This window comes from Trematomus bernacchii, unplaced genomic scaffold (assembly GCF_902827165.1).
Source record: "Trematomus bernacchii unplaced genomic scaffold, fTreBer1.1, whole genome shotgun sequence".
In the NCBI taxonomy this organism is placed as follows: domain Eukaryota; kingdom Metazoa; phylum Chordata; class Actinopteri; order Perciformes; family Nototheniidae; genus Trematomus; species Trematomus bernacchii.
This window is the reverse complement of record NW_022987689.1, coordinates 6,919,406-6,945,886: the sequence shown is the minus strand read 5'-3', so window position 1 is coordinate 6,945,886 and position 26,481 is coordinate 6,919,406. Positions and strand designations below refer to the sequence as shown.

General features: G+C 40.1%; 3 protein-coding genes across 3 annotated transcripts in view; 1 reads left to right on the top strand and 2 right to left on the bottom strand.

Annotated features, from left to right (window-relative positions):
* Nucleotides 1-795: 795 nt before the first annotated feature.
* map2k2b (mitogen-activated protein kinase kinase 2b) lies at nt 796-7,200 on the bottom strand. Its single transcript, XM_034137673.1, has 11 exons — nt 6,463-7,200; nt 6,140-6,350; nt 5,829-5,975; nt 4,866-4,943; nt 4,522-4,573; nt 4,257-4,381; nt 3,733-3,946; nt 2,264-2,316; nt 2,087-2,148; nt 1,926-1,971; nt 796-1,715 (listed from the first exon to the last, which is right to left on the bottom strand). Exons 1-11 carry the CDS (start codon nt 6,549-6,551, stop codon nt 1,605-1,607), a joined length of 1,188 nt encoding a protein of 395 aa, XP_033993564.1. The 5' UTR covers nt 6,552-7,200; the 3' UTR covers nt 796-1,604.
* Nucleotides 7,201-9,074: 1,874 nt separating this feature from the next.
* On the bottom strand, nt 9,075-13,684 carry LOC117488584 (solute carrier family 22 member 21-like). The gene is made up of 9 exons (XM_034137580.1): nt 13,201-13,684; nt 12,389-12,492; nt 11,765-11,919; nt 11,277-11,448; nt 10,545-10,686; nt 10,313-10,407; nt 9,874-10,088; nt 9,576-9,758; nt 9,075-9,079 (listed from the first exon to the last, which is right to left on the bottom strand). Exons 1-9 carry the CDS (start codon nt 13,585-13,587, stop codon nt 9,075-9,077), a joined length of 1,458 nt encoding a protein of 485 aa, XP_033993471.1. The 5' UTR covers nt 13,588-13,684.
* Nucleotides 13,685-25,077: 11,393 nt separating this feature from the next.
* The window catches only part of onecut3b (one cut homeobox 3b), a 12,259-nt gene continuing 10,855 nt past the window's right edge, over nt 25,078-26,481 (top strand). Inside the window, exon 1 of the mRNA XM_034137579.1 lies at nt 25,078-26,155. Coding sequence (XP_033993470.1) covers nt 25,078-26,155 — 1,078 coding nt within the window. The remainder of the gene's footprint in view (nt 26,156-26,481) is intronic.

The window sequence follows — 26,481 nt, the reverse complement described above, 5'->3', positions numbered from 1 at the left end:
GGGCTTCTGTTGGTGCTCCGCCATTTAACCGTAGTTCCTTTTTTCATACGTACAATTCTTTTTTGTATCCGTTTTTGGTAGAAGTTGTCATTTAAAAAAAAAAATGTGACGCATGTCTCGAATCATCAATATTCGGCTTTTCTTCTATTCAATAGGGTGTGTACATTCTATACACAACTCACTCACTTTCTCCTTTTTTGCAAGAAAATGTACAATAGCAATCTGTTCTTTTTCCTCGTTTTTAGCTCATCATCCCCTCCCCCTTCCTTGCAGATTTGAATGCATTAGCAATCAAAGAGCCACTGACAAACGCCCAATCTTAATTACCCTCTCATTTGCATATTTGCATATTAATGACTGCAGACTTTGCTGTTTTTCTGCTGCAGTAGTCCCCCTCCCATCAACACTGCTCAGACTTAGCCACCCAACAAACACTGCAACACTACGTCTTTCTCTGAGCGCAAGGCCTCATATTTTCAGCTGAAGTTGACAGATATTTAAGTGAAGACATTTCATTATCACTCTAGACATGAGCCAAACAGATGAATCATTGTGCTTCTAATTTCAATAGAGGACTAATGTTTTTCAGCAGGGCTTTGATTCACGGTCCGCGGTCGTTGTAGTCAGCATAAGCATGAGTAATGTATACGATGTACGATACACCACACACAGTACAGCATATTTTTGATATTTCTGTTTGGAAGCGTACAGTCATTTTGTTAGTAATACCACCAGAAGTCCTCAGTGCTTTGCACCCGAGTGCTTCCCCCTTCTGGTGAAAAAAGTGTAAAACAGTGAAGCGATAGTCTGGTTTATGAAGACATGTTACAATACATACTATTTATTGACAGTTTCCGACAAATTATAAAGACAAATCTTGTGATGATTTTACCATGAAAAACATCTATATCTTTAGATTTAAAGGAGGAAGTACACAAATAGAAGAACACAAAGGAGCGAAATGCCCCAATCCTGCCACAACACAGGATGCACTTCAATGGCAAATCCATGTCCTGTTAACATTACAGCAACCACAAAGAAATAATCAGTTGTTTCAGCTGAGAATGGATATGCAGCTTTGTTTTTGTACTGTCCAGTGATGAATGTCTACTAATCTTAAAGCCAGTTGTTGGAAATATGTATCTAATGGTACCACAACATGCTCATAATGCTGCTTACGTTAACAACTCTGACAGAGGAAAAAAAGAGAGTGCATTGAAAGTTGTACCTTTACTTGGCATCTTAGAATTTGTAGAAATCACTCGCATCACGAAATGCAACAAAAAAAAAACATCCTAGCTTCACTCATCACTTGCCCACACAGACACACCTAACCTCTTAAGAAAAATAAACAAATGATTATACAATGTGACATAAAAAAACACATTCATTTATGTATTTACCTGCCATGATTGGAAACCCTAGTGCTGTAGAGCCTGTATCTTTCTGTCTTACATTTTAGTAGAGCTCCTGTGATAGACGGAGGTCCACCTGAGAAAGGACGTGGCAAACAGTGTGTGTGTGTGTGTATACTGTATGTGTATAGGTGTAAGGGTATAGGCATCAGCTTCTCCATGTTCTAGATGTACATATCGTGTTCGTGTTCAGTCTGCAGTGCGTGTGGGAGTGCTAGGTTGGTTTAGCCCCATGGTTTTACAAAGCCAGCCCGCAAAGTCTACCTCCTCCACCTCGGATCGCTTGATAAACATATGGTTCTGCAACAAAAAAAGATGCTGTATATTAAAACCACAATCATATAAAAGAACAAAATACTCTGCTGAAGTTTGAATTAATATAATGCTTGCATTAACAACATGTAACAAAGCTAACTACAGTTTGTAATCTGTCAGATGTTACACATGTTCAAAGATATAAGCAGGAACTTAAATTCAGACTTAAGCTTTAGTATAACTGAGGATACTCACCATCAGCATTTTCAAGTCAGCCCTTTCTGCTGGATTTTTGATGAGACTGAAAATGAAAGAGGAGAGAGGGATCTTTTAAACAGAACTTTCCATCGAAGAATAGAAAAAGAAGATGCGTGTGTAAAAAGAACCAAACAAAGTTTACAAGCTTAAATACTTACCACTTTGTCACAAAGTCCTGGAAATCTGAGGTGAAGACGCCATGTGGTAGTTTGGGAGGAGGCTGAAATACAGAAGAAAGTCGTAAGAACATCTTTCATATCACCAACCCGATTTTGCAGGGAAGACAGTAAACCCTTATGGGCTTTTTGTTGTTGTTTACAGACTTAGATTCTTACCTCATTTACTATGTAGTCCAGTAGTTCAAAGATGGCCATCGCAGGGCCATGACCTATAAAAGAAGCGCAGGTAAACTGTGTTTTAAAGTCAACATATTAAGAAATACTTTAATTGAATACGCTATATCATCTAGTCCACAGGCACACAGGTATTTTTCTTTTAAATGTAGCTTTTTCTACCTTATGTAGAGGGGTGGGGCCCTGACGATGTTTTAGGACAATGAAAAAGAAGATTTTGGAAAACTCCTTCCACGGTATGAGTATATCTAAGTGTGCAATTTCACTTCAGGTTTTATTATTTGACATGCTGCATCTTAGAGGTGCAGGAATGCAAAGTTACATTTGTAGTTAAAGATTTCCATTAGGGATGGGAATTTGAAAGCAAATGTATATTCGAATATTCGACCCCCCAAAAAACGTCTAACTTTTTTTCTAAAAAAAATGTTCAATAACTTTTGGAAATAAATAAATACATGTTCAAATAAGTATAGAAACCAAGTCGAATTTGTCAAATGTATTGAACTGGTGATCACAGTTTGACAGCTATAGGCCTACAGCTTTCATGTGTGGAGGCGATTCACAATCAGGCCAGCTGTAGAGAAGACCCTCTCAGCTGGAACGGAGGTTGCGGGTATAGCAAGGTATAGTATGTATATATATATATATATATATATATATATAAGTTTAATTTGGCATAGTTTGCACTCCACACCGCACTCACTAACCTGGTCGAAATATTTCCACACATTACTCCTTTTTGACGCCATGTCTGTTGTGTAGGACACTTCTTAGAGTGTAAATAATTACCGGACTATGACTGGTAAAATATGTTGAATACCGGCAAAACTAAATCTCTCCTGTCAAAATGTCTATGTACTTTGCCGCCACACACGGTTGCCAAGCAGCGCTTATTGTTGTTTAGGCTGGCCACTCATGTGTCGCGAGTGTTGACAGGGGGCGGGGGAGCACGCTCATGAACTGTTAGCGCCGGAACCTCGCAACGGCTGCGGAGCGCATTTGCGCCGCATTTGGGCATAAGATGAGGTTTGAGTCTGCGTGATTTGCGTGTAGGGAGGGGCAGCAGCCATATCATTAGCTATAACTAGCTAGATCTGATGGATTTGGACATAAACGCGAGTGAAGTACCGGACGCGAGAGAGAGAGATCAGCACCTGCAGCTCTGCCCGCTGTGAGGGACCGGTGAGCGGAGCAAAACACACCTTTAGACGTCACCTAACACATTTAGCTATGGCACTGTCGTATACATTTAATTATTCAATTTGATGATATGTAATCAACTTAGGCAGGCATCCCTCCCAAAAAAATAAAAAAATAAAAAAAATATTCATAACTCATATTCGAATACCTGAATAATTATTCGAAAACCTGAATAATTTCAAATATTCGATTAATCGTTCCCATCCCTAATTTCCATTAAACAAAATGGTCCAATAGTGTGTGCTGCTCACCACTGACAGGTCGACCCGGTGGTCTAGGTCTGGGTGAAGTGCTGAGGGTCTCTGTTCCACCACCACCCGAGATGGGACGTCCAAACAAGGCCTCCAGTTCTTTAGCATCAGGAGGAGGGATGGGGAAGCGTCCGATTGACATCTCCACAAGGGACAGCCCCATGCTCCACACATCTGACTGCACAGAATAGTGGGTTCCCTGCAATCTCTCAGGCTAGAGAGTAAACATAAACAAAAGATAAAAACAGAAGAATTCATTAAATATAAAATCAACAAATATTAGAAATGATAGCTCCCTGTTCCAGCATTAACTAATATGAAAGGATTTGGCTGCGATTGGTGAAAGGAATTGGTTAATCATTTTGAATGGATTTAACTGGTCCACATAGTTCAATGAAGAATGGAAACATTTGTGAGTAACTATAAAAAAAAACTATAAAAGTGAGAAACTATTACAAAAAAACTGAAAAAGGTTAGAGACAAATGCAACACAGTGATGTGGAGGAACTAAAGGACAAACATACCGACATGTAGGACCTTGTTCCAACGAAGGAATTGGCCATAGAGTCGATGAGCTGCCCGCTGACACCAAAGTCACACAACTTGATTTCCCCACGCGAGTTCACCAGTATGTTTGAAGGCTTCACATCTGGGGGTCAAAGGATACAGTATGTTCTATGTTGTACCAACCATTGTACACTCTAAAGCTGTAGTTTTAACATTAGGATCCAGATTTTATGCCTTAGAGATAAACAAAATAAGTGTTCAACAGCTTGAACAAATAAGTACCTCTATGCATGATTTGATGTTTTTCTCTCAGGTACACAAGGCCTCTCAAAACCTGTTTCAAAAAGAGGAGAAATTATACAAGTCAATAATTGCTTAAAACCTTAATGTAAAAACAACAGTTATAAAATGAGCATATAACTCACGCAGGCCCATCGTGTATGTGTATTTAGACCACAACTTCTTTTGAGTTCAATACATGGAAATGGTATTGCCAAATCTTTACCGGTGGACACATTTTTACTGTTGCACGGTGTCTACCGTCTTACTGCCAAACCCTATTTTCATTGATGCCAATAATGTAATTGCACGTAATATTACAAGATGGAAGATAACCATCAACTTACAGCAATGCTGACTTTTCCCAGAATTTCTTCAGGGATCCTCTTTGCTTCTTTCAGCACCTGGTCAAGAGATCCACCATCCTGCACAATGAAACAAAGAGCACAACAGGTCGTAATTTATATATCGCTAAAAGCACAACCTGTCTCAAATGGAGTTCAAGCATATTTTTTGCTTATTATATTGTACAGAGAGTACATTTAGTGTGTGTTGTTTTAGATCATGATAATAAAATATTTTACCATACTCCAACTACACGCAATTGAAATGACCATGTTATCATTTTGCAGTTGCTGGGGGGGGTTTCTGCCGGGGAGCAGTGCTGCGTTCGTGCCAGTAGCAGAGTCAGGGCAACAGAACGTGGTTAGCAATGTTAACTGGCTATTGATGTCATTTGTTGTTCACTTTGTTTGATGTTTGACTGAAATCGGAAACTGTAGGCACTCCAAATCACAACAATTCAGATTACTAAATGTATTTTACGTTTACTTTATTCATTGTTTAATATTTTCTTAAGCATTGGACTGACAAATGTACATATAAGTTTATCAAAACATAAGTTTATCCAACAAAATTACTTGTCTAGAATAAATTATGAAGGAGTCAGGGTATTTTAAGTAATTTTCAGCCATCTTGGACGCCATCTTGAAAACTACACATTTCTAGTGGTCAGATTTTGGTAGACTTTTAGTAAGTTACTAGGGACACCTAATACTATACAAAACTGTTAAGAAACCTTTTGTTGCAATTTTTTGGGGGTAATGGTTTTCATTTTTCATCTATGCAGCCGCCTAATAGGAGGCCATAGAGAATCTAGTTTGTTTTGTTGTGTTTTTCTTAATTCAATTTAAAATCCTATAAAATTAGCAAGAAATAAGCACAAATTGAAACTTGGACCCTAGTCAGTTAAAGGCTTTCTGTACCAGTCATTGGTATGAGTATATAAGAAAAAAATGTATAACTCTCACCATGTGTTCCATGCAGATGCTGATCTCTCCATCGTTGTAAAATGATCCATAGAAGCCCACAATGTAGGGAGAGTTACACTCATGCAGCACCTGCAGCTCTCGGATGATCTGGTTTCTGATTGCCGGTTTGATTTCAAGATGTATGAGCTGAACAGAAAATAGAAAAGTTGTATAAAAAAAGTGTTATTTAGTATGACCACCAGTAAAGTATTTACCAAGTCAAATGACCAGGTTTAATACACGAGTTTGAACAGCAACGGAAATAACAGTTGTATTATTCATATAATTGAATAGTGTCATTTGCAGCTCACCTTTCTGGCCATGATTATGCCTGAAGACTTGTGGCATTCCTTATTGACGACTCCTCCATTGCCTGCCCCCAGCTCACAGACACGTTGGAAGTCGTCATCTCTCAACTCGCCCACCTTGGCCTTCAGGGTGAGGAAAGCTTCCAACCTCTTCTTCTGTTGGTCATCTAGGTCCAACTCCTCCAATATTCTTTTCAGTGCCACTAAATTGGCCCTGCGCAAAACAATACACACCAAAAAAACATATTTCAGACGGCACAAATGACTGAAATATGTTGTCATACACTATATGTAAGGATATTAATGTGATCAGGAGAATGACTTACTCAGGTGGAACATCAGTGTTGGGGGAGGTGGATAACCCACCGCCAGCAGGAGCAATGGTTAAGGGCAATGGTCTCTTTTTTGGAGCCATTCTCACTTGTGGATCTTTCTTAAACGGTTATAATCGGTCTTAAACAGTTGTAATCTTGTAGATGCTACTATCGATATTCTGTCAGTATAAAGGGACGGTTAACCTAGTCAATATGATCTTAACTAAAATAACAGATTCAACATTTTAGACGTGATTGGCTTCAATCTGTGCTTAAATTATCCCTCTCTCATTCACTTTGAGTTAACGTTAGCTGTAAGATAGCAGTTGTTTTAAATTATGTATCGGTTTTTACACTGGTTAGCACGATAACTAGCATAGCCCCTGCGCTGCAATGCGTGACTTGTAAATTATTCTATGATGAACTAGCTACAACATAAGGTTTTAAAGAGAAGACCATCACTAGCAGCAAATCACGTTAGCTAGCTTGCTAACTTCCTCTGATAGCTAGTAAGTTAGCTTGACATTTAGCGCAACTTTGTTTTACAAACGTTGTGCTAGCGTCGTGTCCACATTCAGTTGTTAAACCACCAGCCTTAATGTGGCTGTAGTGCTAGTTAATTTATCCTTGACCCTTTTTCCGTTTGCAGGTGTGTGGTCGCTGTAGAAGGACAGACACTGTGGTATCAGCAGCAGAGATGGGGGCGCGTCGCAGTACAGGAACCCAGCAGCATCCGCACCAACCGTGGATCAAGTCTCGCGATACTTTAGACATTTACAGTCGCAGTACAAGAGCCCAGCAGCATCACCAACAACCGTGGAGTAAATCTCGCGATACTTTAGACGTTGACAATCAGCTGTGTGGTTGCTATCTCCACATTTATGTTTTTAAAACACACACAATACCAATTTGGGTTATGTTTTTTCCAAACATTTATTATAGTATATTTGTGATTGTTACTGTTGGGCCCCTGCTCTCAGTAAAACAGTGCTGTATTGTCGACACAGGAGGACCCTCTGAAGCGGATGTAAAATGCCACATGTACGCCCAATGTACAGTATGAACATACGTTTTGCAAATTCTCTATCAATTTTGAAATGTAGTATCATATTACCAAAACCTATTGACGTTCAGTAAACCAGGTGCTTTTCAGGTCTGGATCCCAGGCGAAGTTACCTGCTTTGATTGGTTGGTAATATGGCGATGAATCCCCTGCTGTGATACAAAACGGGTGAGAAGCTAGACATTTTGAACACCTTCAAGAAATCTCCCCACTTACTCTGTAGTCTGCAGCTGTGTCTCAGAGGAAAGCCTCAATGTCCACCCATTTGAAGGTTGGTGTTTCAATGCTCAGTTAACAAGTGGCTTTTGTATTTTAACAATTTATTCACTCTAGATAAGCAGGTGAAATAATAATGAAAATGTCCCATTGAGTACGTGTTGGCCTATTTGGAAACATGTGAAATTAAACTGTATCAATTAAAACCAAATATGTATTTTAACAGTAGCAGTGCATCATAAAAGTAAAATGGTTCAAATGGACCAGCAACAAAAATGTCGTGTTTCATCTTGTTGTGCGCCCATGTGGTGTACAAAAACAATACAATAATGTTGAATTTCAAAGTCTGTTTTTTATAAAGAAACCATACAAGCCTTTTAATTAATGTATAAATACTGTTACACATATTTTCAAGAAGATAATCAAATACCTAGAATTGGTTATTCTATACTTTTTATGAAAAGACCTCAGAGGTTCTCTCGCACAAGTAAAACATACGTTTTACTTTTGCATGAGAAAAATACATTTGAAACTATATTTGTGTAACATTTATTTTTATCTCATCACTCCACTCTTGATTTGTGCTTTTCTGCCGGCAGAGGGCGCTCTTGCTCATGATGACTTTACAGCCATCAGATCCGACAGGGTTGTAGCTGTTTCCTTTTTATAGCAGCAGCTTTGAATAGAGAGAGAGAGAGAGAGAGAGAGAGAGAGAGAGAGAGAGAGAGAGAGAGAGAGAGAGAGAGAGAGAGAGAGAGAGGAGAGAGAGAGAGAGAGAGAGAGAGAGAGGAAGAGAGAGAGAGACGCAGGAGAGGAGAATAGAGAGAGAGAGGAGAGCAGAGATGAGAGAGAGAGAGAGAGAGAGAGAGAGAGAGAGAGAGAGAGAGAGAGAGAGAGAGAGAGAGATGAAACTGTTAGAAGCACATTATCACAGACTAAAAGATGCAGCTCTTATTGTTCAAAATCATCAACATTTCTTACTAAATACAGCTCCAGACCGGCTCTCAACAATTAAGGTATGCAAAAGTCACAATATTTTGATGTATATATATCACATAGAATTGCTGTCAGGTATCTTAATTTAGGGTTCATCATCACTATTCATATATCCTCACACACAACTACTCACCCTCTGATGTGTTTGGCCTGGCTGATGAGGTCAGGAAGTTTGCTATTTCTGGTGTCTGGCAGCAACATGCTAACAGCAGCAGCCATGATGCTGATTGTGCCAAAAACAATGTATGGCAGGATCTTACTGTACACGCCTGTAAAAGAATAAAAACACAGGTCATCGATATATCGCACTGTCATGGTCTACTTTACATTACATTACATTACTACTTGGTTATACTGGACACAACACCAGTTTTAATGTGATTAGCATTGTCTTTGTGTTTACTATTGCAGCAGGCACAATGTGTTCAAGAGAAAATGCCTGTTAAACCATTGTAAGTTAACTTTTCATACCGGTATAATGAATTACATTTATAATTGCTTCATAGCACAGGCCATGGCGTGTGGGGTTTGAAAGTCTCATGTACGTATGTCTGTAAACCTTGTGAACAGGGTCTGTAATTACTTTTTGTACTCATCATCTGAAGGTCAAGGACATGTTTTAATTGCCATTTGTTTATATTTCTTCAACTTCTGAAAACTATAGAGCACTTTAGGATTGTACACACTGAGCCATTGGTTAATAAAAAATTGGTAGTGTTTGAGAATCGATACAGTATCACAAGACATCATATGGCGATTCAATGCTGTTTTCTACAGTGGGTATTGCCATTTTCTTAAGGAATACTTGTGTAAGCTACACAAATACAACAACAGAATAAAAAACACTTGCCCATGTAGATCACAAAAGGACAAATGATGGTGCCTATGCGTCCAGCTGTGGATGCTACCCCTAAGCCCATGTTTCTGACCACAGTGGGGATCAGCTCAGTGAAGATCACAAAGATGATGCAGTAAGCAGAAGACACGCCAACCTTTCCCACTAAGGCTAACACCTGGAACATGACATGCATGTCTGAAAAAACAAACAAGTTATTAGACAGAGCGTATACAATTTTACACAGGCATGTGTCTTTTAGTATTTCCAGAGATGCCCGATTCAGTCAATATTGTACTATGAGTGTACAGACCTTCGGGAACTAGCTTGATAACCAGGAGCATGATGCCACAGAACATCATTGCCGAGCAGATTAATGTGGGCCGTTGCACACGATTAACCAGCATCCAAGTGGCTACATACACCACAATGTCAATGACTGCTGAAATGAAGCAGGTGAGGTAGACATTTCCATTTAGGTTACTAGTATTGAGAGAGAGCCCATAGAAAACCATGGAGGTAGCAGTCCTGCAGAAATACAACAACAACAAAAAGTCTGAATTAAGGTGAAAGGCAGTATGTTGCATACATTAATACAGGGATCTCAAACGTGCTTTTACTTTAACTGTGTTTCATTGTTTATTGTGCCTGGCTCAGGCTGACAACAAGTTCCTTTTTACAATTCAAAGTTGTTTACTATTTATAATTTAATATTCAATAAATGTATGAATGTAGAAATTAAGTCACGTTACCATATGAGAACACTCAGAATTGTAATGTTCCTCATGTTAGGGGTTCGTATCAGGTCCAGATAAGTGTATGTCTGCCTCTCTTCACCTGTGTTTTGCTGAATTAGACATAAATAAAAGAAGCTGAATAGTGACATTGCATACAGTGCAATGTAAAGCTTGTCAACGTTCTGGCCATATTTATGCTTGATCACAATCGCTTCCATAGCATGAATAGTAAAAATTGAATAAGTACCATCAGCTCCAAGCACTCGTCAGCCCTGAATATGACCTCAGGAGCCTGGACTTGGTTCCTCTTGGCAGCAGCGCGTATGATAAGTTCAGCCTCCTCAACTCGACCTTTCTGTAAAAGCCAGCGGGGAGACTCAGGAATCACCCTGCACAGACAGAGAAAAGGTAATTCATCTACAGTTTAACAATTAAAGACTTCAATTTTATAGCAAATTCCATCTAATTTCATTTGGAAAGGCATGGAATATATTTAATGAAATCAAAACATCACACATTGCAGAGAACACATATAATTTAAACAATCCGAAGTGTGAGACAAGTGGTTTAAAGACTTACAATTCAAAAGCACTTTGAATTGCCTTGTGTTGAAAGGTGCTATATAAATAAACTTGCCTTGCCTTGCCTTGCCTTGCCTTGCCTTGCCTTGCCTTGCCTTGCCTTGCCTTGCCTTGCCTTGCCTTGCCTTGCCTTGCCTTGCCTTACCAAAAAAAGAAGCAGAACTGGTTCTCTGTATTTTCATTTTTTTATTCTAACTTTTGATGAATGAGTTTAATTTGTTTGCAGAAACCATTGAAAGTGGCTAAATATTTCAAGTTATTTTGATGTGGCCTTTTATGAAACGTTTACTTTTATATATGTCCAGGGTTAAAAGAAAGTTATAAAGTGAATTTAAGTGATTGACACAAGAAATACGGTTTGTCAATGATATTTATCAGCCAACATTCATCAGACTTACCACCATGTTGGTATAAATAGGAGGCCAGGGATGGCAGAAGCAACCAGCAGCATCCTCCAGCCGCGGATAAGGTAGGCAAACAGCGGCAGCAATGCATATCCCACACCAAACCCCACACTGTGGCCGAGCAGAGCGTAGCTCATCCTGGCAGTCGGGCTCAGCATCTCAGACCCTGAGCATCGGAGCATTGCATTAAGATGAGAGAAAACACATGTTCTCACAAGAAACTGTGAGGACTGTCTGCTTCCCTACTGAATAATCAATTAATGCTTCCTTCAACGACATTTACACAAGAAAATGAGCAACTTAAAATGGGAAAACTAAAAGTATACAAGCAAGCCTCATCTTGTCACAGACAGATATTGAAGAAGAGACAGAGACAGGGACTCTTTGAGAATGATCCGTTTTGTTTCGTTAGTACCTGTAGTATGTCACGACAATAAAGTTGAATCTGAATCTGAATGATAGAAGTGCTTTTGCTGTCTCACCCAGAATGAGTGACGCAATGTAATTGGAGATCTGGCCAAGTCCTCTTAGAAAGTTGAGGATACAGAACATGAGCCAGCTGACGGAGGTGGCCTGTATCAGAGGAGTGATGGTTTGTAGGGCCAAGGTAAAGAAAAACACTGGCTTTCTGCCAAACCTGTGAGACAACAAAGCACGGAAACAGGAATTAAACGCTATGCAAACTGTGAGTGTATACACTATCACACTGTTTGACTTATTCTTATTGGAAGAGCTTTTGTTGTCTTTCTCTTTCTCTCAGTCCATCAGGTATTCTGTCTGTTTTTTTTCTTCTGCTTACACACAGATCAATCAAAAATAAAAAGAATGATTTGCATTATTAGATCTAAATTTAATAGATTAATCAATAACCTTTATAATTGATTCACGATTAAACATTTTCAACAAGGATTTGCTGTTTTATCTGATACATAATAATATACAATATATACAATAACTAATTGTATATCTGTGGGTATGGACTGTTGTTCAGATAGAACATGCAAACTAAATTAGTTTTGTTACATGGAAATGAAAGATCATTTTACACTGAGACAATATAAATATTAAAAAAATTGCAATTCTTCTTCTTACAGAACAGGACTTACCGGTCTGAGAAGTGACCACTAACAAATGATCCAATCAGGACCCCTACAAAGAATAAGGAGGTGGTAAAAGGAACCATCCATGCATTGTGACAAACCAGATCCCACTGTAATAAACGAAAGAAAGCATCAGATTTCATCAAGACACATTTCAGAGAAATCTGACATTGAAGTCAATTCTAACGTATAAACTAATGCTAACAAAGTATTGCAAAAGGAAGTTTCAACTGACCTCAAACTGTCAGAAAGGCCTGTAACTTAAGATAATTAATCTATACAATTTCAGAAATTAGTGAAAAATGTCCATCCCCTATCCTAAATGATATACTGATGGTATAAGGCAGTACTGTACTAGTATACACAGTATTTATAGTATCTACATTTGGTCCACATTGACAAATCACAATACTTGATTGACAAAGTAAAACAAATATGTTATTATGTCTATACTTTATTCAATTTTGAAATATTTTAATGCCTAATCAATCCTGTAACACAAGTTAAATCAATAAAGTTTATCTAAATGCTCTTACATGGATAAAACAGGATAACCATGATAATATACTTTGAAAATATCCATCAGCTGATAATACTTACTTTTGTATCATTCTGAAATAGGTCATTGTGCAGAACGACTACTTTTTGTACTTTTAGTTCACTTTGATGCCAATACTTTTGGAAATCTGCACTTTTACTTAGTGGAGAATAATAAGACATAGTATTTCTACTGTTACTTAAGAAAAGGGTCTGAGTAGGCCAGGCCTACTTCTTCCAACATTGCTATTTTGTCATAATTATCCGTTTTGCACATGTACCTCAGACACAATAGTGGCGGTGTATCTCTCGGTGCTGAAGACCCATCCGTCCAGACATGGCTCTGTACTATTGGGCCGCCCTGTGTCATGGGGCCCCCCTGCCTCCGTGGAGCTCCGGTTCAGTGTGTATCTGGAGCAGCTGTCGGATCCGATCCAGATGCTCTGGTTGCGGAAGGAAACCTCCACATCTGTAGCGTTGCGCGTATAGTTTATCGATACTTTGCAGTGGTGCTCTGGTGTATCCGAGACGAAAACCACAATCATTCCGGTGTACCCACACATTATTGTGCTTAAACTAAGCAGAACGATCATTAGAATTTGAAAGGAACCGTAGTCGCCCAGAAAAGCAGTCATTTCATCGAAGTCTTTCGTTTTTCTACTCGACATGACCGCAAATAGCCTGCTCGCATGCAGGATTGTGCGTGTTGGAGGTCGTGGAAGTTAAACCCCGATGCACATGCAGTGAAAAATAGCAGCACAGATACCCTAAAAGAAAATTGAAAAGCTGTCCTTTATATATGCCTAGCCTACACCTTAAATATATGCTATAGAATATAAAACCTGTTTCAAAAACAAGTCTGCTCCGGCTGTTTATGGAAGTCGTGTGTTGTCAAGACCTGCTTGACAGGATCATTCAAAGCCTACGCCAAGTGGGGCTTTTTGGGGAATGTAACGAGGGCGGGAGTTTTATTTACTGCTTTAATGCTTCCACGATACTTTTTTTATTCAGCTTTTTACATAAATGTAGTGGAGTAAACATACAAAATACCTCAGTACCTCACAATTGTACTTAAGTAGGCTACAGTAGCCTAGGGCTACTTGATGCACGTTACTTAACACCACTGGATACAAGTTCTTATTAAAGAAGCCTATAGCCTACTAATAGCAAACAGCATGCAGAGTCCCAAACAGATGATAAAATATAATTACAGTTCTCCCGGGGCTAAGGGAGTAGTTTGTTTGCAAGTTAAAAGAGGCAGAGCCGGACAAAACACTTCAAGTGGTAATATAAAAACAGATCAAGTTAATAGACCAGAAACAGCCCTAAGGTACCAACTTTAGTCATTTGTACATCCACCCCTAGATGGTGCAACAAAGCACGAAATAAAAGTGCCTCTTGATGTTTTTCTCAGGAACAATATATTTCAATAATAATAATAATATTAATAATAAGACCATTTATGTGACTGATATTTTGTTATATATAACATTTTAGATGGTGTGTGTGTGTATATCCCAATTGTATTTATATAGATATTCAGTGCTTATTTTCTTCCTTTGAAACCTAACTAATTAACTTATAATTCCCCCTGAAATATAAAAGTAAAACGTATACAGTAGATAGTAAATGAATGATGTAACATACTTACCTATCACCACTGACCAAAATATACATAAAAAACTTTTGACTTAAACTTATCTCAAACTTTCAGTTAAAACGGGTTTGTTCTTAATGTAATTTAAAAATGTCGATGGGAATATTAGTGTTTTCCAATGATGAAATTGCAGAAATCTCTACCACTGATATTTCCCACATTTGACCCCTCACACACTTTACAATTGTAGATTTTAGAAATAGCACTACCAAGAAAAGGGTTAACATATATTAAATCTAGCGTGAACTGTCCCTCAAACTATCCGAGGAACATCCCATCTCTGCTCAGTCGGTCCACAGTGACCCCTCTCCTCCTGAACGCCACATCTTGCCATTCTTCGGCCATCACTGTTACCATAGCAACGCCTCTCCGGCCAGTGCGTGGCAATGCCCTCTGACCCCCGGAGAGGAGACCTTTGGCCTTCAGGTCATCAAACGGGGTCAGGGGGTCAGCTCTTGCTAGAGGACAGTAAAAGCACTTCACTGATTGGCTATCATTTGCCCTTTCCATACCCTCATCTATGTAATTGGCATATTGACCAAGCGGCCCTTTGCACATTGTTAGCAGCACCTTATCCACTTTGCAAAGCCCCAAATGTAGGGTGGAGAGTGGAGATAGTTATGTAGGCTACCTGGTGATGTTTTGTAAAATGTAAAAGAAAATGTTGGGTTGTTGCTTCCATCTCTAATACGAGTCATAGAGAGTAAATCACCCGATTTCTGGACTTTTGAGATCCTGTGGACAACTTGGTGAACCTGACGTATGTTTGCTGGACAGCCACAGAAAGTAAGCTATAAGGCCTGGCCAGATAATCTATACTGCACTTTTCAACACAAGGGAAGTCAAAGTGCTTTACAAAAATGAAAAACATTAAGAGCATTAAAGGTCTCCTATTATGCTATTTTTAGGCATATATTATGGTTCTCAGATATATAGAAATATATCAAAAACATGTCTATGATATGTTTTTTTCAAAATACCAAACAGATCATGCATTTTAGACATCCCTCATATCCCTCTGTTTCAGGCCTGTAATGGCGCATTTCCACTACACGGCCTCGCTCGGCCTCGCTCGGTATGGCTAGGCCTCGTTAGGACTGGCTCACTTTATGGCGCATTTCCATTACAGTTTAGGAACTGGGGTAGTATCTATAGTAACGCAGTGGAGGCGGAGCCGGGACGTCATCTTCAATGAGAACCCCAGAAAAACAACACAGCCGTTAGCTGTTAGCACTCAGAGCTCACAGCTCCTCATATATTTTCAGAAACTAGACAAAAGTTAAACAAGTACAAACCACAGACTGCCTGTGTCATGGCGAATACAGTCGCTGCTTTATTTATGTCTGTATAGGCCGTTGTTGTGAGTGTGGACGGTCGGAGCATATACTGCGTTAGCTTAGCCAATCTCCATTTAGAAAACACGCATTTTAAAAGGTTTTTCGCCTGCCGTCTGTCTGCAGACTTGTCAAAGCATTAATTCATGGTTTTTACTAACCGGTATCAGTATGTTGTTACTTCGGCATCATTTTGAAACGTGTATTACAATTAAATCACGGTCAAATATGTCCATCTTGTTGTAGTTGTAGCCCCCTTGCCAGCGATTCTCTCTCTAGTTTAGCATACTCAGCCCGACTCAGCCTCGTTGTCTCTGGCCCCAGACCCACGATTTTATGAGGCCAGAAAAACTGTGAATTAGGACCCGCCGGCCGGTACTAGGCCAAGTGGAAACGCAACCAAAAACGGGCCGCTGACGTCACAGCCCTCTTAAACCGTGCTCCGCGCTGTAGTGGAAACGCGCCATTAGAGAACTGCTGATCTGGTCCTTAGCTTGAAAAAAAGAAAAAGAGGAGGGGGAGCTAATGCCTGCTCAGAATTCTACGAGATACTCAGCTAAATGTTGCCGTGATTAAACGCCATCATGTACCAAACCACATCAAGGATTATTTCTGAAACAGTATGGAGCTCAAATGCTTTTTCTCTTGCAGGTTTACCACAAGGTGAGTTCCTTTTTTTATTTCCCATTTTTACACATGCTCTCTCCAGTACAGGTTAGCTCTGAGTGTTAGCAATGATTGCTAATGTAAACAAAGACCATATTACGTCCAACAGTCGGGCATTGTTTCTGATAGCGACGTTTCTCATAGTGCTGTGGGTCCGCATTTCCGATATTACGTCATATCGGACGCAAATCTGGATCAGCTCCTTTGTACCCCCGTTTTTTTAGATTTGGGTATGGAGGAAAAGAGAGAGGGTTTTGTTTTCTGACACTTTGTGAGTTCCCTGACACACCGGGGACACATATTTATAAAAGACATCGAAAAGTGCATTTTGCATGATAGGCCCCCTTTAAGAAATAGTGCAACGGAATCACATTATAAAAAGGCATTTAAAAACAGTCATTAGAGTTGCAGCAGACCTGGAGATTTCTGGGTTCCAGATATTTGGGGCATAATAACTGAATGCTGCTTCTCCATGTTTAGTAGTACGGTGGATGTTGAAGGAAACCCCTCCGTTCTTTTGGCCTGGCAAGATCCCAGCCCTCCTCTTCTCCTTCATGATGATCTATGCCTCCCAGGCCCATCACTTGTCAATATCTCTACATTAATTTGAAAGACTGCATGGCAGCAGAGATACTGGGGCTGGGGGAGGGGCTCTCTGAGCAGGTAGAGGGAAGCATGGAGGGGGAGTAGTGGAGACAAGGACATAAGAAGGAGAGAGCCGGGCGGGAGGAGGATAGCGAGAGGAAAATGAGGAAATGGAAGCTGGATGAAGGATGAGTAGAGTCGAGCGTGGGTGAGAAAGAGAGGAGGCTGTGTTTTACCCATTAACCATTCTCCTACACGGCTTCCCTCAAATTTCAAAAGCCCTCTCCATTTGTCCAGATGAGCCCAGAAGTCAGCAGGATCCGTAATGATAATGGTTGTTTGAGAGCTGAGACCCGATGCGAGGAGAATCCATCATTCGGAATCAAATCACCAAAACTTCTGCAAAGAGAAAGCGGAGGACAGCGGTGATTCATTAGAGGAAAAGGGCCTTGTTTTTATCTCCATGGAGACATATCAGGCACCTGCACTGATTTCTGACTCCACTTTGGGGGGCTTGAACCTGTAGTTAAAGACTTCCGGTATATGGGAGCTGACAATAAAAATGATGGCTTGTTCAATAACCGTCCATTTCTCTATTACTCTGACATCCGTCCTTTGGGTCCTCTGGTATTATCAAGGACCAAAGTGACCCTTCACCTCTCACCCCACAACTCTGACCCCACCCTGTGTTCACTGGGGAGCGACAAACCTTGTAACATCATGACCTCCTCCCTGGTGACACACGTACAAAGACACCTGCTTAGAAATGAAAGCACACTGTCACGCTTCGGTGTCGACTCATTTCATTAGCTAACTGTGTTGGGGTTTAAATAAATAATATATAAATAAATAATTTCCCCCAGTATTCATTTTTCAGTCTCTAATACCTGCTGCTGTGAGGAGACCAGAGTGACTTAAGGTTAATGGCCATGTTTGTCATCTTCAAAAAAACTTCTATATATTATCTTGCTGTTTAATTTACGAGCAGAGATTATTCACTGACATGTTTGAAGACATCTAACACTTGCATTTGTCCCTTAACAGCCCACAAAAGTAACTGATGATCGGCTTTGTTTCTTTTCTGATTTTGTTTGCATTCACACTTGTCACCTGTTTCTAATAGACTTATTGCAGAACATTTAAAAAGGCTTCAGGGAGAGTATTGAGTGAGACTTGCTTCAGTGCATATTTCTGCCTGGAGGAATTCTTTGAAGTAATGGTCTGCTAAGTAACTTCACTGCATTGAGCTCAATAGTTCCTCCACACTACTCACAGGAATGATTTTTCTTTTTGCATGCAGCAATAGTTTAAAACAATCATCTGAACCATGCTTATTTTAAAGTGAGGAACGTTTGGAAAATGCACAGGCTTGTATTTGAGTATGTGTGCAGTAGGAAGGCTTTCCAGATTTTCCAGCTCTCCTGCAATCTAATGGGTTATTTGTCATCTGCAGAGTAAAGGATTTTTAAAAGTCAAGTCAGGACCGACTCCCTCCCTATCCTTTCTCTCACCCTCTCACCCTCCCTCTCTTTCCCACTACCCCCCTGACACTAGCAATGGGAGATCGATAAGTTATTGATCAACTCTCTCTATCGCCAACCCACCAGACTAATCACCTTAACACCAGCCCAACTCTCTCTCCTCCTTTCTCTCTCCTCTTCGTATTTCCTGTTGCTCTCTGTTCACGTCCCTCGCTCTGTTGCTCTGTGTCACACTCAGAGTAAACGCTGCTTTATTCACGCTTTTAAAGCTCAAAGCCAGCTTGATGAGTTTCCTCCTCTGAAGTAAACACACACACCGTTTAAATTCTCCCAATTTGAAATGCTCCTTCTTGTATCTCCATTTCCACTTGCCAATAAATCTGCAAACGTGATCTATGTGGTGGTGCATTAGATAAAACAAGAACATTTCACATTGTGGCATGTGATCTTCATCCATCTCTCATTTCTCTGTCCTCCTCTCCTTCGCTCCCTGCCTCCATCTCTCTCCGTCTATCTTTGTTTGAGGGCTAAATCGATGTGTATGAAACCAGCATATTTCTCTGCCTCCTGCTAGGCGGCCTTAGGTAAACAGAAATGGAGTTCTTTTTGTGGCAATTTAAGCATTTAAAGCTTGGTTGGCAAACATTGAAGCTTGCAGTAAAGAAATCTCATATTTTCACGGAGAAGTTAGAAAGCAGAGCCGATGGCAGGCTGTTTATTTGTCTGGATTTGCTATTTGCACTATCAACTCAAACCTTTCCGGACATAAATCAGACTCACTTTGGTTCTCACTACTTTTATTTTACCCCTAAATAACTAATTTGTCTCGTAGGGCATTACAATCTGTACAACGATAAGGAGAAGATTTACGCCGACAGGAATAACCTTTTTCTGTCTGTTCTAAGCAGAAAATATTTTAAAGTTCTCAAATTTAAATCTTGAATTTTCCCAGGTAAGATCAACAAATTATCAACATGTTAGCATGGAGAGTCTGTACAGACAACTCCAGAGGTCATAAATGTTTTTGTTGGTCTTTGTTTTTTTTTCCGATCAGGCAGGCAAATGATGTCCAATGCATCCCTTTTGGGTATACGATCTTTTAGTGGTGGAGCTGACTAAAAATCTTTTGCTTTGCCTCTGTACGGTGTAGATAAGAGTCTCCCCCTTATATTAGCCTCAAACTGCACTGAGTGATGCGATGACAAGCAGATAATCCCTGGAGAAGCCAGGTGACCTTTGGCCTTTGGATATAAAATGGTTGTAGATGATGTTTCTCTCAATATAAAGCAGTTAAAATGATAAGTGTGGGAAAATGTTGTGGAATTTGTTATCCGATCCATTTAGATCATATAGGCTAATCGACTCTCCGAGAATGAATTTCTGAAGCTAAACGGATATTACAAATAATTATCAATTTTGTTTACCATCTTTTAGATAGAAATCTTTGGCCAAAGCAGTAGCACTTACAATACTTTGGTTTATTAAAAGCTAATGTACCTTTAGGGTTCTTGCAGAGTTGAATTTGTATCTTCATGGTTACTTATTGTAAGTTGCTTTGGATAAAAGCGCCAGCTAAAATGTAATGTACGTTAGAATCATAATGCCAACTGCAGAAACAGTATGGCTGTATAAACACACACACACACACACACACACACACACACACACACACACACACACACACACACACACACACACACACACACACACACACACACACACCTCGCGGGAGAATTGATTGACTATTCCGTCTCAATACATCTCTCCTTCTGTTACTTAGCAACCGGTGCCTGCGAGGATATGGATGCTGCAGAAGTTGTACTCCTGTGCATTTTTGGTTGATAAAGAGATATGATTCATGAACATGTCAAAATCACTGTGTGGTAACAATGCTGGTATAAATATGGTCTGTGGATCTTAGTTCCTCAAAGTGATTCTTAGGAAATACTCCCAAGCTGTAATAGAGTTGCAATCAATGACAAGAATATTCTAATTTGGTATTTAAGTGCCAATTGAGCGAGGGGTTTAAGTTTATGAATTGTTTTCAGTGGTTGACGCCACAATAACATGTAAGATCAAACTGCTTTTGTGTTGGTAAAAAACCTGTAACTTAATAATTATTCAATAAATAGTTATTATAAAAGCATACATTGTGTATGTGCATTTTGATTCTTTTATAATGCAGACACTTTTGACACTGCTTATTTCGTTTATATACTATGAAATTGTTAATTTTCCTTTTATCTCTGACCTATTGAATTAATAATGCTGACTTGTCATTTCTTATCCTGAAAAAAAGACAATAGATCGAGTAGTTTCTCACTTTGTAGGCACACACTACTTTTCCTCACAAAATGATTTAACTCCTACTGAGGGTTTCAGGGTCTCTCACTCCTGGATGGGGCAAATACTCAAAATACAGAAATATAAATGTCTACCACAACACTCCAATTCTGCTTCATAAATCTGTTATTTTATTATTTACAAAACACTTGAGAATGTATTGTATTTTTTAAATGATGCACTCATTGCTTTACAAGCCTACGTACCTCTTATTGAAACACGTCCCACATGCTGTAATTAGTAAAATAATTGCATTTCACCTGAATGCATTTACACTTCAGATTATTACCCATATATACATGAAAATAATCTCACATTGGGTGCAAGAAATGTATGCAATATTTAAGATATATTTTTTAACTTAAATTTAAAAAAATGTAACAGACATCACTCTGATTTTCCACAACAGATGATTCAGATCTACAGAGAAAAATACCAAATATTGTTGACGTGGCCAAAGGTATAGATATTTGAATACATTAGTTTTACTAACTATTTTTCAGATTGACTATTCAAAGCTCTTTCATCAGTGTGCAGATTGTGTCTGTGGAAGGTCCAGGACTTTCTTCTTTCCAGCCTACATGTTTATATAGGTTACTTTTTTGGATCAATATCCCCTTTTAGATGTATCTTTGTCACCTTACAGCAAACTCGATATGTTTTGTTAGTCTTTTGCAAAACATGTAATCAATGCCATATGTTATGTGAGCAGAAGAGGAGTCGTTTTGTAATTTACTGTATTTGCACATAAATAAACTGCAATGTGCTACGATGCATTCAGTGCCCAACAGCATATTTTGACGACCAAGAATTGGGTTTTTTATAATGTTTTTTCCAAAGCTAATTTGTCTCTATAAAATAAACACGTGGTAAAAGTTGCTGTCAGGGTAAAAAAAACTATAATTACGTTAGAAATCCCAAACTTGGTGAATAGTGAATTATAGGGAAGATGCACACAAAACATTTCTTGTCACCGAACCAATATGTTGACCTTTTTAAACCAAAGTAAATGAATAAATTACGATTTTAACTCTTATATTGAATTATGTAATGCTCCTCAAAAGTCAAATCTTACTTTTCACATTTACACATGAGCTATTCTCCTCCTGAGAAAACAATGATAGGCCTATAGCTACGATGGAAGATGTTCAGCTCGGTGCTAAACCAAAAATAACACACTCATATTGATGTTACAAATACTGGCGACAAATAAAACAGTTTTTCGATGAACAAATAAGAGGAATATTTAGTTTTCTTTGTCCTCATCGAAATAACCTCTCGCCTGCACGAAGGTAAATTACAGGCCCACACGGACATCATTATTAACCGTATTGAAAGGAGGAGGAAGCACAAGTTTTTAATGGCCGTTTGCTCAATAAGATAATAAAACAACACAGCTGACATTTATTTTTTCCCAACATATTCCTGATACCAGTCATTCATGTGCTACAGGTCAACGCCTCACCGCTGAAACGATCTCACACAAATGCCTCTGTGTTTAGGAAACAACGCCGAGCGAGATGGAAGTGATCGATGATCAATTTATCGAATGAGGCGATCCATTTCTGAACTTTAGGGGAAACAGCTTAACCACACGGAGCTTTATGATATCCAGCAATAACAGTTAGGGTGGGTTAGGGTTTCCGGATTCATTTAAACACTTTTCTTGTTGGAATTATTTGTGAACCCGTACTCTTTAGGCCATATTTCCCGAAGATCTGGCAATAACAATTAGAAAAGGTGCATTTAGAAGCTTTGGCTAATTTTTATTTTTTTAACGTTTATTTTTGGTTGCAGGAAAAGAGGCCTGTAGCTCACACGTTTGCTCACCAAAGTGTGTGTGCGTGTGTCCGAGTGCGTGAGTGCGTTTACGCTGTTATTTAATTCTTAAAAATATATGAGCCTTAATCCTTAACCTTTCTAAAATATATATTTGAAATTTAGACCAAGGTTTATTTTTTTAGGAACACATTTTAGAATGTATTTAACCAAGCCAATATTATTTTAATAATCTTGTTCAAGCAATACATTCATTCTTAAGCATTGGCTATAAGTTGTAAAACAACTACAATAAATGCTGTATTTAACATTATTTTGCAAGCTCACACACCTGAACACTAACATTGAAAAAATATATACATATAATTTCTTATTTTTTACTTTGCAGCACACTAAATTATTAAGAACAATAAAACATGAAATGCTTAAAAATAAGCAAATGTCCTTTCTAAATTGTTTCACGGCTTACACACATACACACACACACACACACACACACACACACACACACACACACACACACACACACACACACACACACACACACACACACACACACACACACACACACACACACACACACACACACACACACACAAGAAGAAGAAGCGGAAGCTCCTCGCATCAATCCGCGGCACCGAGCCCGCTGCTCCTCCAGCTCACCGAGGGTTCATTTATTTATTTTAGTGAGCAGAGAGATTAGACACCTAACACTGAAGATCCGACTGTCTGCAAAATACATGCAATGAATTGTGTATTAAACAATACACCATGACATTAAAAAAATATATAACCTCAGGTTCTATTATTATTAAATAGCATTGTTAAAAAGTTATTTAGGCCTACATTTTAGTTACATTCCACTACCATATTTTAAAGAAGCCTATTGATTTAACATAAAATCACGAGTGACCCATCTGCCTCTCAAGTCAAGGGGATATTGGCTTTTTATTTGCTTCTTTATTTAGGCCAATGTTAAAGTAGCCCCTTTACTGTTATAAATCATAATATTCTAAACCTGAGCTTTTGTTCTTATTAAGCTAAAGTTCCCTTTCCTTTGGGTTCTGGATCATTTTAATGTGTCAAAGGACAAATATGATTACCATAATATTATTTATTATGGAGGTTACTGTTGTAAGCAGACGACACTGAAGTTGGTCTCTGGACTTGGTGAACTTCGCACAAACCAAAGGGCTGTCCTGTCATTGGTCTGCAGCGCTGGGATCCTAACTCACTTTGTGACCTCCTTCACCCCCCCACCCTCCCCCACCGGCCTGCGCCACGTCATTAATCTCTGTCAATCAATACTTCGATCAGGTTTATCACTAAGCGCATAAATGCAAAACCATACAGTCCGTGGGAAAACAAAGTTTATCTGTAAAGAACTCCTGTATCCGGAAACTGATACTGACTGTATTTTATACATATTTCACATCTTGCCATCACCTGTCTTTCTGCATGTCACTTTGCACAATTGATATAATCCACTGTCAAAATGTTTCTGTAGCCTATACTTCTAAATATTTATGTTGCCTAGTGAAACTGTATATTGTAGAGTATTCTATATTTATTCAGTATTCTTCTTTATATTGTGTATTATTTAGATACTTTAGTGATGTCTTTTCTATTGTCATTAATTTGTTGTTAACCTTTTTTTTTTTTACAACATTTGTATCTTATTCTATCTTTTATATTTTTAACTCACGTGTTATGTTAGACAACAATGCTGCTGGGACAAAAATAATTTCCCAATTTAGATTGAAAATCTATCAGTGTGTGAACAGGTAGGCTATGTACGCGTGCACACGCCCACACACAGTCAGATGCACTATTTCTAATACTTAAACTTCTACATATTTAATTATAGCGCTATCATGTGAACGTGTAAAATAACCAGTGTGAGGCATTCGGATTACACTGGATTCTTTTTAATCCCAGTTAGTTTTATCCCAGAATACTATTAAGGAAACTCCTACCCGCCCCATATTTTAAATCTACAGAGGCGCGCTCCCTGACGCGCAGCTCAGCCTCTCATAGTGGCCGCGCTGTTGGACCAGAGATGAGATACAGCCCGAGAGAGCCCCACATGAAGGCATAGAGCACCACGGAGAGACTCGGTTCTGCAGCTTCTTCTGAACACCAGAATTTATCTGCACCGCGCTGGATTGATCACAGTCTTCATCGATGGATTGGCGTTCAAACGGTTTAATCAGTTTATCGCTCCAGGAGGGCTAGGGGCTAAGAGAGAGCGTGAGAGGCAGGAGCGAGAGACAGGGGGAGAGGGTGGGGAGGGTGGGACATATCCTTTCAGATATGGAGCTCACCATGGAGAACCTCCACAGCCTCTCATCGCACTCCCAGGCGGGAGACCTCATGAGCTCACCGCACGCTCGGCCGTCGCCGTCCCCGAGCTCCAATCCCCGGAACCTGGTCGCCCACGGTCCCGGCTCGCGGTCAGCCATGGTGTCCGGCATGGCCTCGCTCCTGGAGGGCTCCGGCGGGGACTACCGGACAGACTCATCATCGCTGTCCGGACACCTGCACCCGTCCATCAGCATGTGCGAGACCGGGATGAGCTTCAGTAACACGTACACCACCCTCACCCCCCTGCAGCATCTACCTTCCATATCCACCGTCTCGGATAAGTTTCACCCCACGCACTCGCACCACCACGCTGCCGCCCATCAGCGACTCTCTGCCGGGAACGTAAGCGGAAGTTTCACGCTGATGCGGGACGACCACCGGGGGCTCGCCTCCATGGGAAATCTTTACAGCCACTACCCCAAAGAGATGTCCGTGTCCGGCATGGGTCACGGCTCGCTCTCCCCTCTGTCCAGCGGGCTGGGCTCTTTGCACAACTCCCAGCAGCCTCTGTCAGCCTACGGGCCGAGCGCGCACCTCTCCAATGAAACAAAGATGCTCTCTCCGGTGTCCGGGTTTGAGTCCCACGCGTCCATGCTGTCCCGGAGTGACCAGGAGCACCTGGCGAGGAGTTTAGGGGGCCACGGCCACGGTATGATCTCCAACCTCAACGGCATGCACCACCACCCGCACAGTCACCTGCACTCCCAGGCGAATGGCGCGGTGATGCTGGGGGACCGGGAGATGCACGGCCACGGAGCCGGGCAGGGATCAGGATCCGGCATGCAGGGGGAGGAAATTAACACGAAGGAAGTGGCTCAGCGGATAACGGCCGAGTTAAAGCGATACTCCATCCCGCAGGCCATATTCGCGCAGAGGATCTTGAGCCGGTCGCAGGGAACCCTCTCAGATCTGCTGAGGAACCCCAAACCCTGGGGCAAGCTCAAGTCAGGCCGGGAGACCTTCAGGAGGATGTGGAAGTGGCTGCAGGAGCCCGAGTTTCAAAGGATGTCTGCTCTCCGGCTGGCCGGTAAGACACTCTGCTTTCAGTATTATTATTTCACATGAAAACATATTATTCTGAAGAAACAGCCCAGTCACCTTCCACCTTGATTTACCAAAGTATTAACATACACACTGAACGAACTTGCACTGGCCTAAAATATTCAGCACCATGGACAGTTCACCCGGCTATAACAAAGCGCGCAGAGTCACAGCGGTTTAAGATCAACACTGTCTTTACGCTAAAATCATAAGCAAATATAGCCTATAGTTTTCTTATAATATAGTATTCGAGAAGTCACAGCTCTTAAAAACAGTTTTAAATGATTGTTTTGGGCGTGGGTATTTCGTTTA

Bases quoted from the DNA above. Each gene is read 5' to 3' on its own strand.
- map2k2b (XM_034137673.1), bottom strand. From the start codon at position 6,551: ATGGCTCCAAAAAAGAGACCATTGCCCTTAACCATTGCTCCTGCTGGC. The intron at 5,976-6,139 runs GTGAGCTGCAAA...TTTTCTGTTCAG, and splicing joins GCATAATCATGGCCAGAAAG to CTCATACATCTTGAAATCAA. The intron at 1,716-1,925 runs GTGAGTATCCTC...TTTTTGTTGCAG, and splicing joins CTGACTTGAAAATGCTGATG to AACCATATGTTTATCAAGCG.
- LOC117488584 (XM_034137580.1), bottom strand. From the start codon at position 13,587: ATGTCGAGTAGAAAAACGAAAGACTTCGATGAAATGACTGCTTTTCTG. The intron at 11,920-12,388 runs GTAAGTCCTGTT...GTTGTCTCACAG, and splicing joins AGTGGTCACTTCTCAGACCG to GTTTGGCAGAAAGCCAGTGT. The intron at 9,759-9,873 runs GTCTGTACACTC...TTGTTTTTTCAG, and splicing joins TATCAAGCTAGTTCCCGAAG to ACATGCATGTCATGTTCCAG.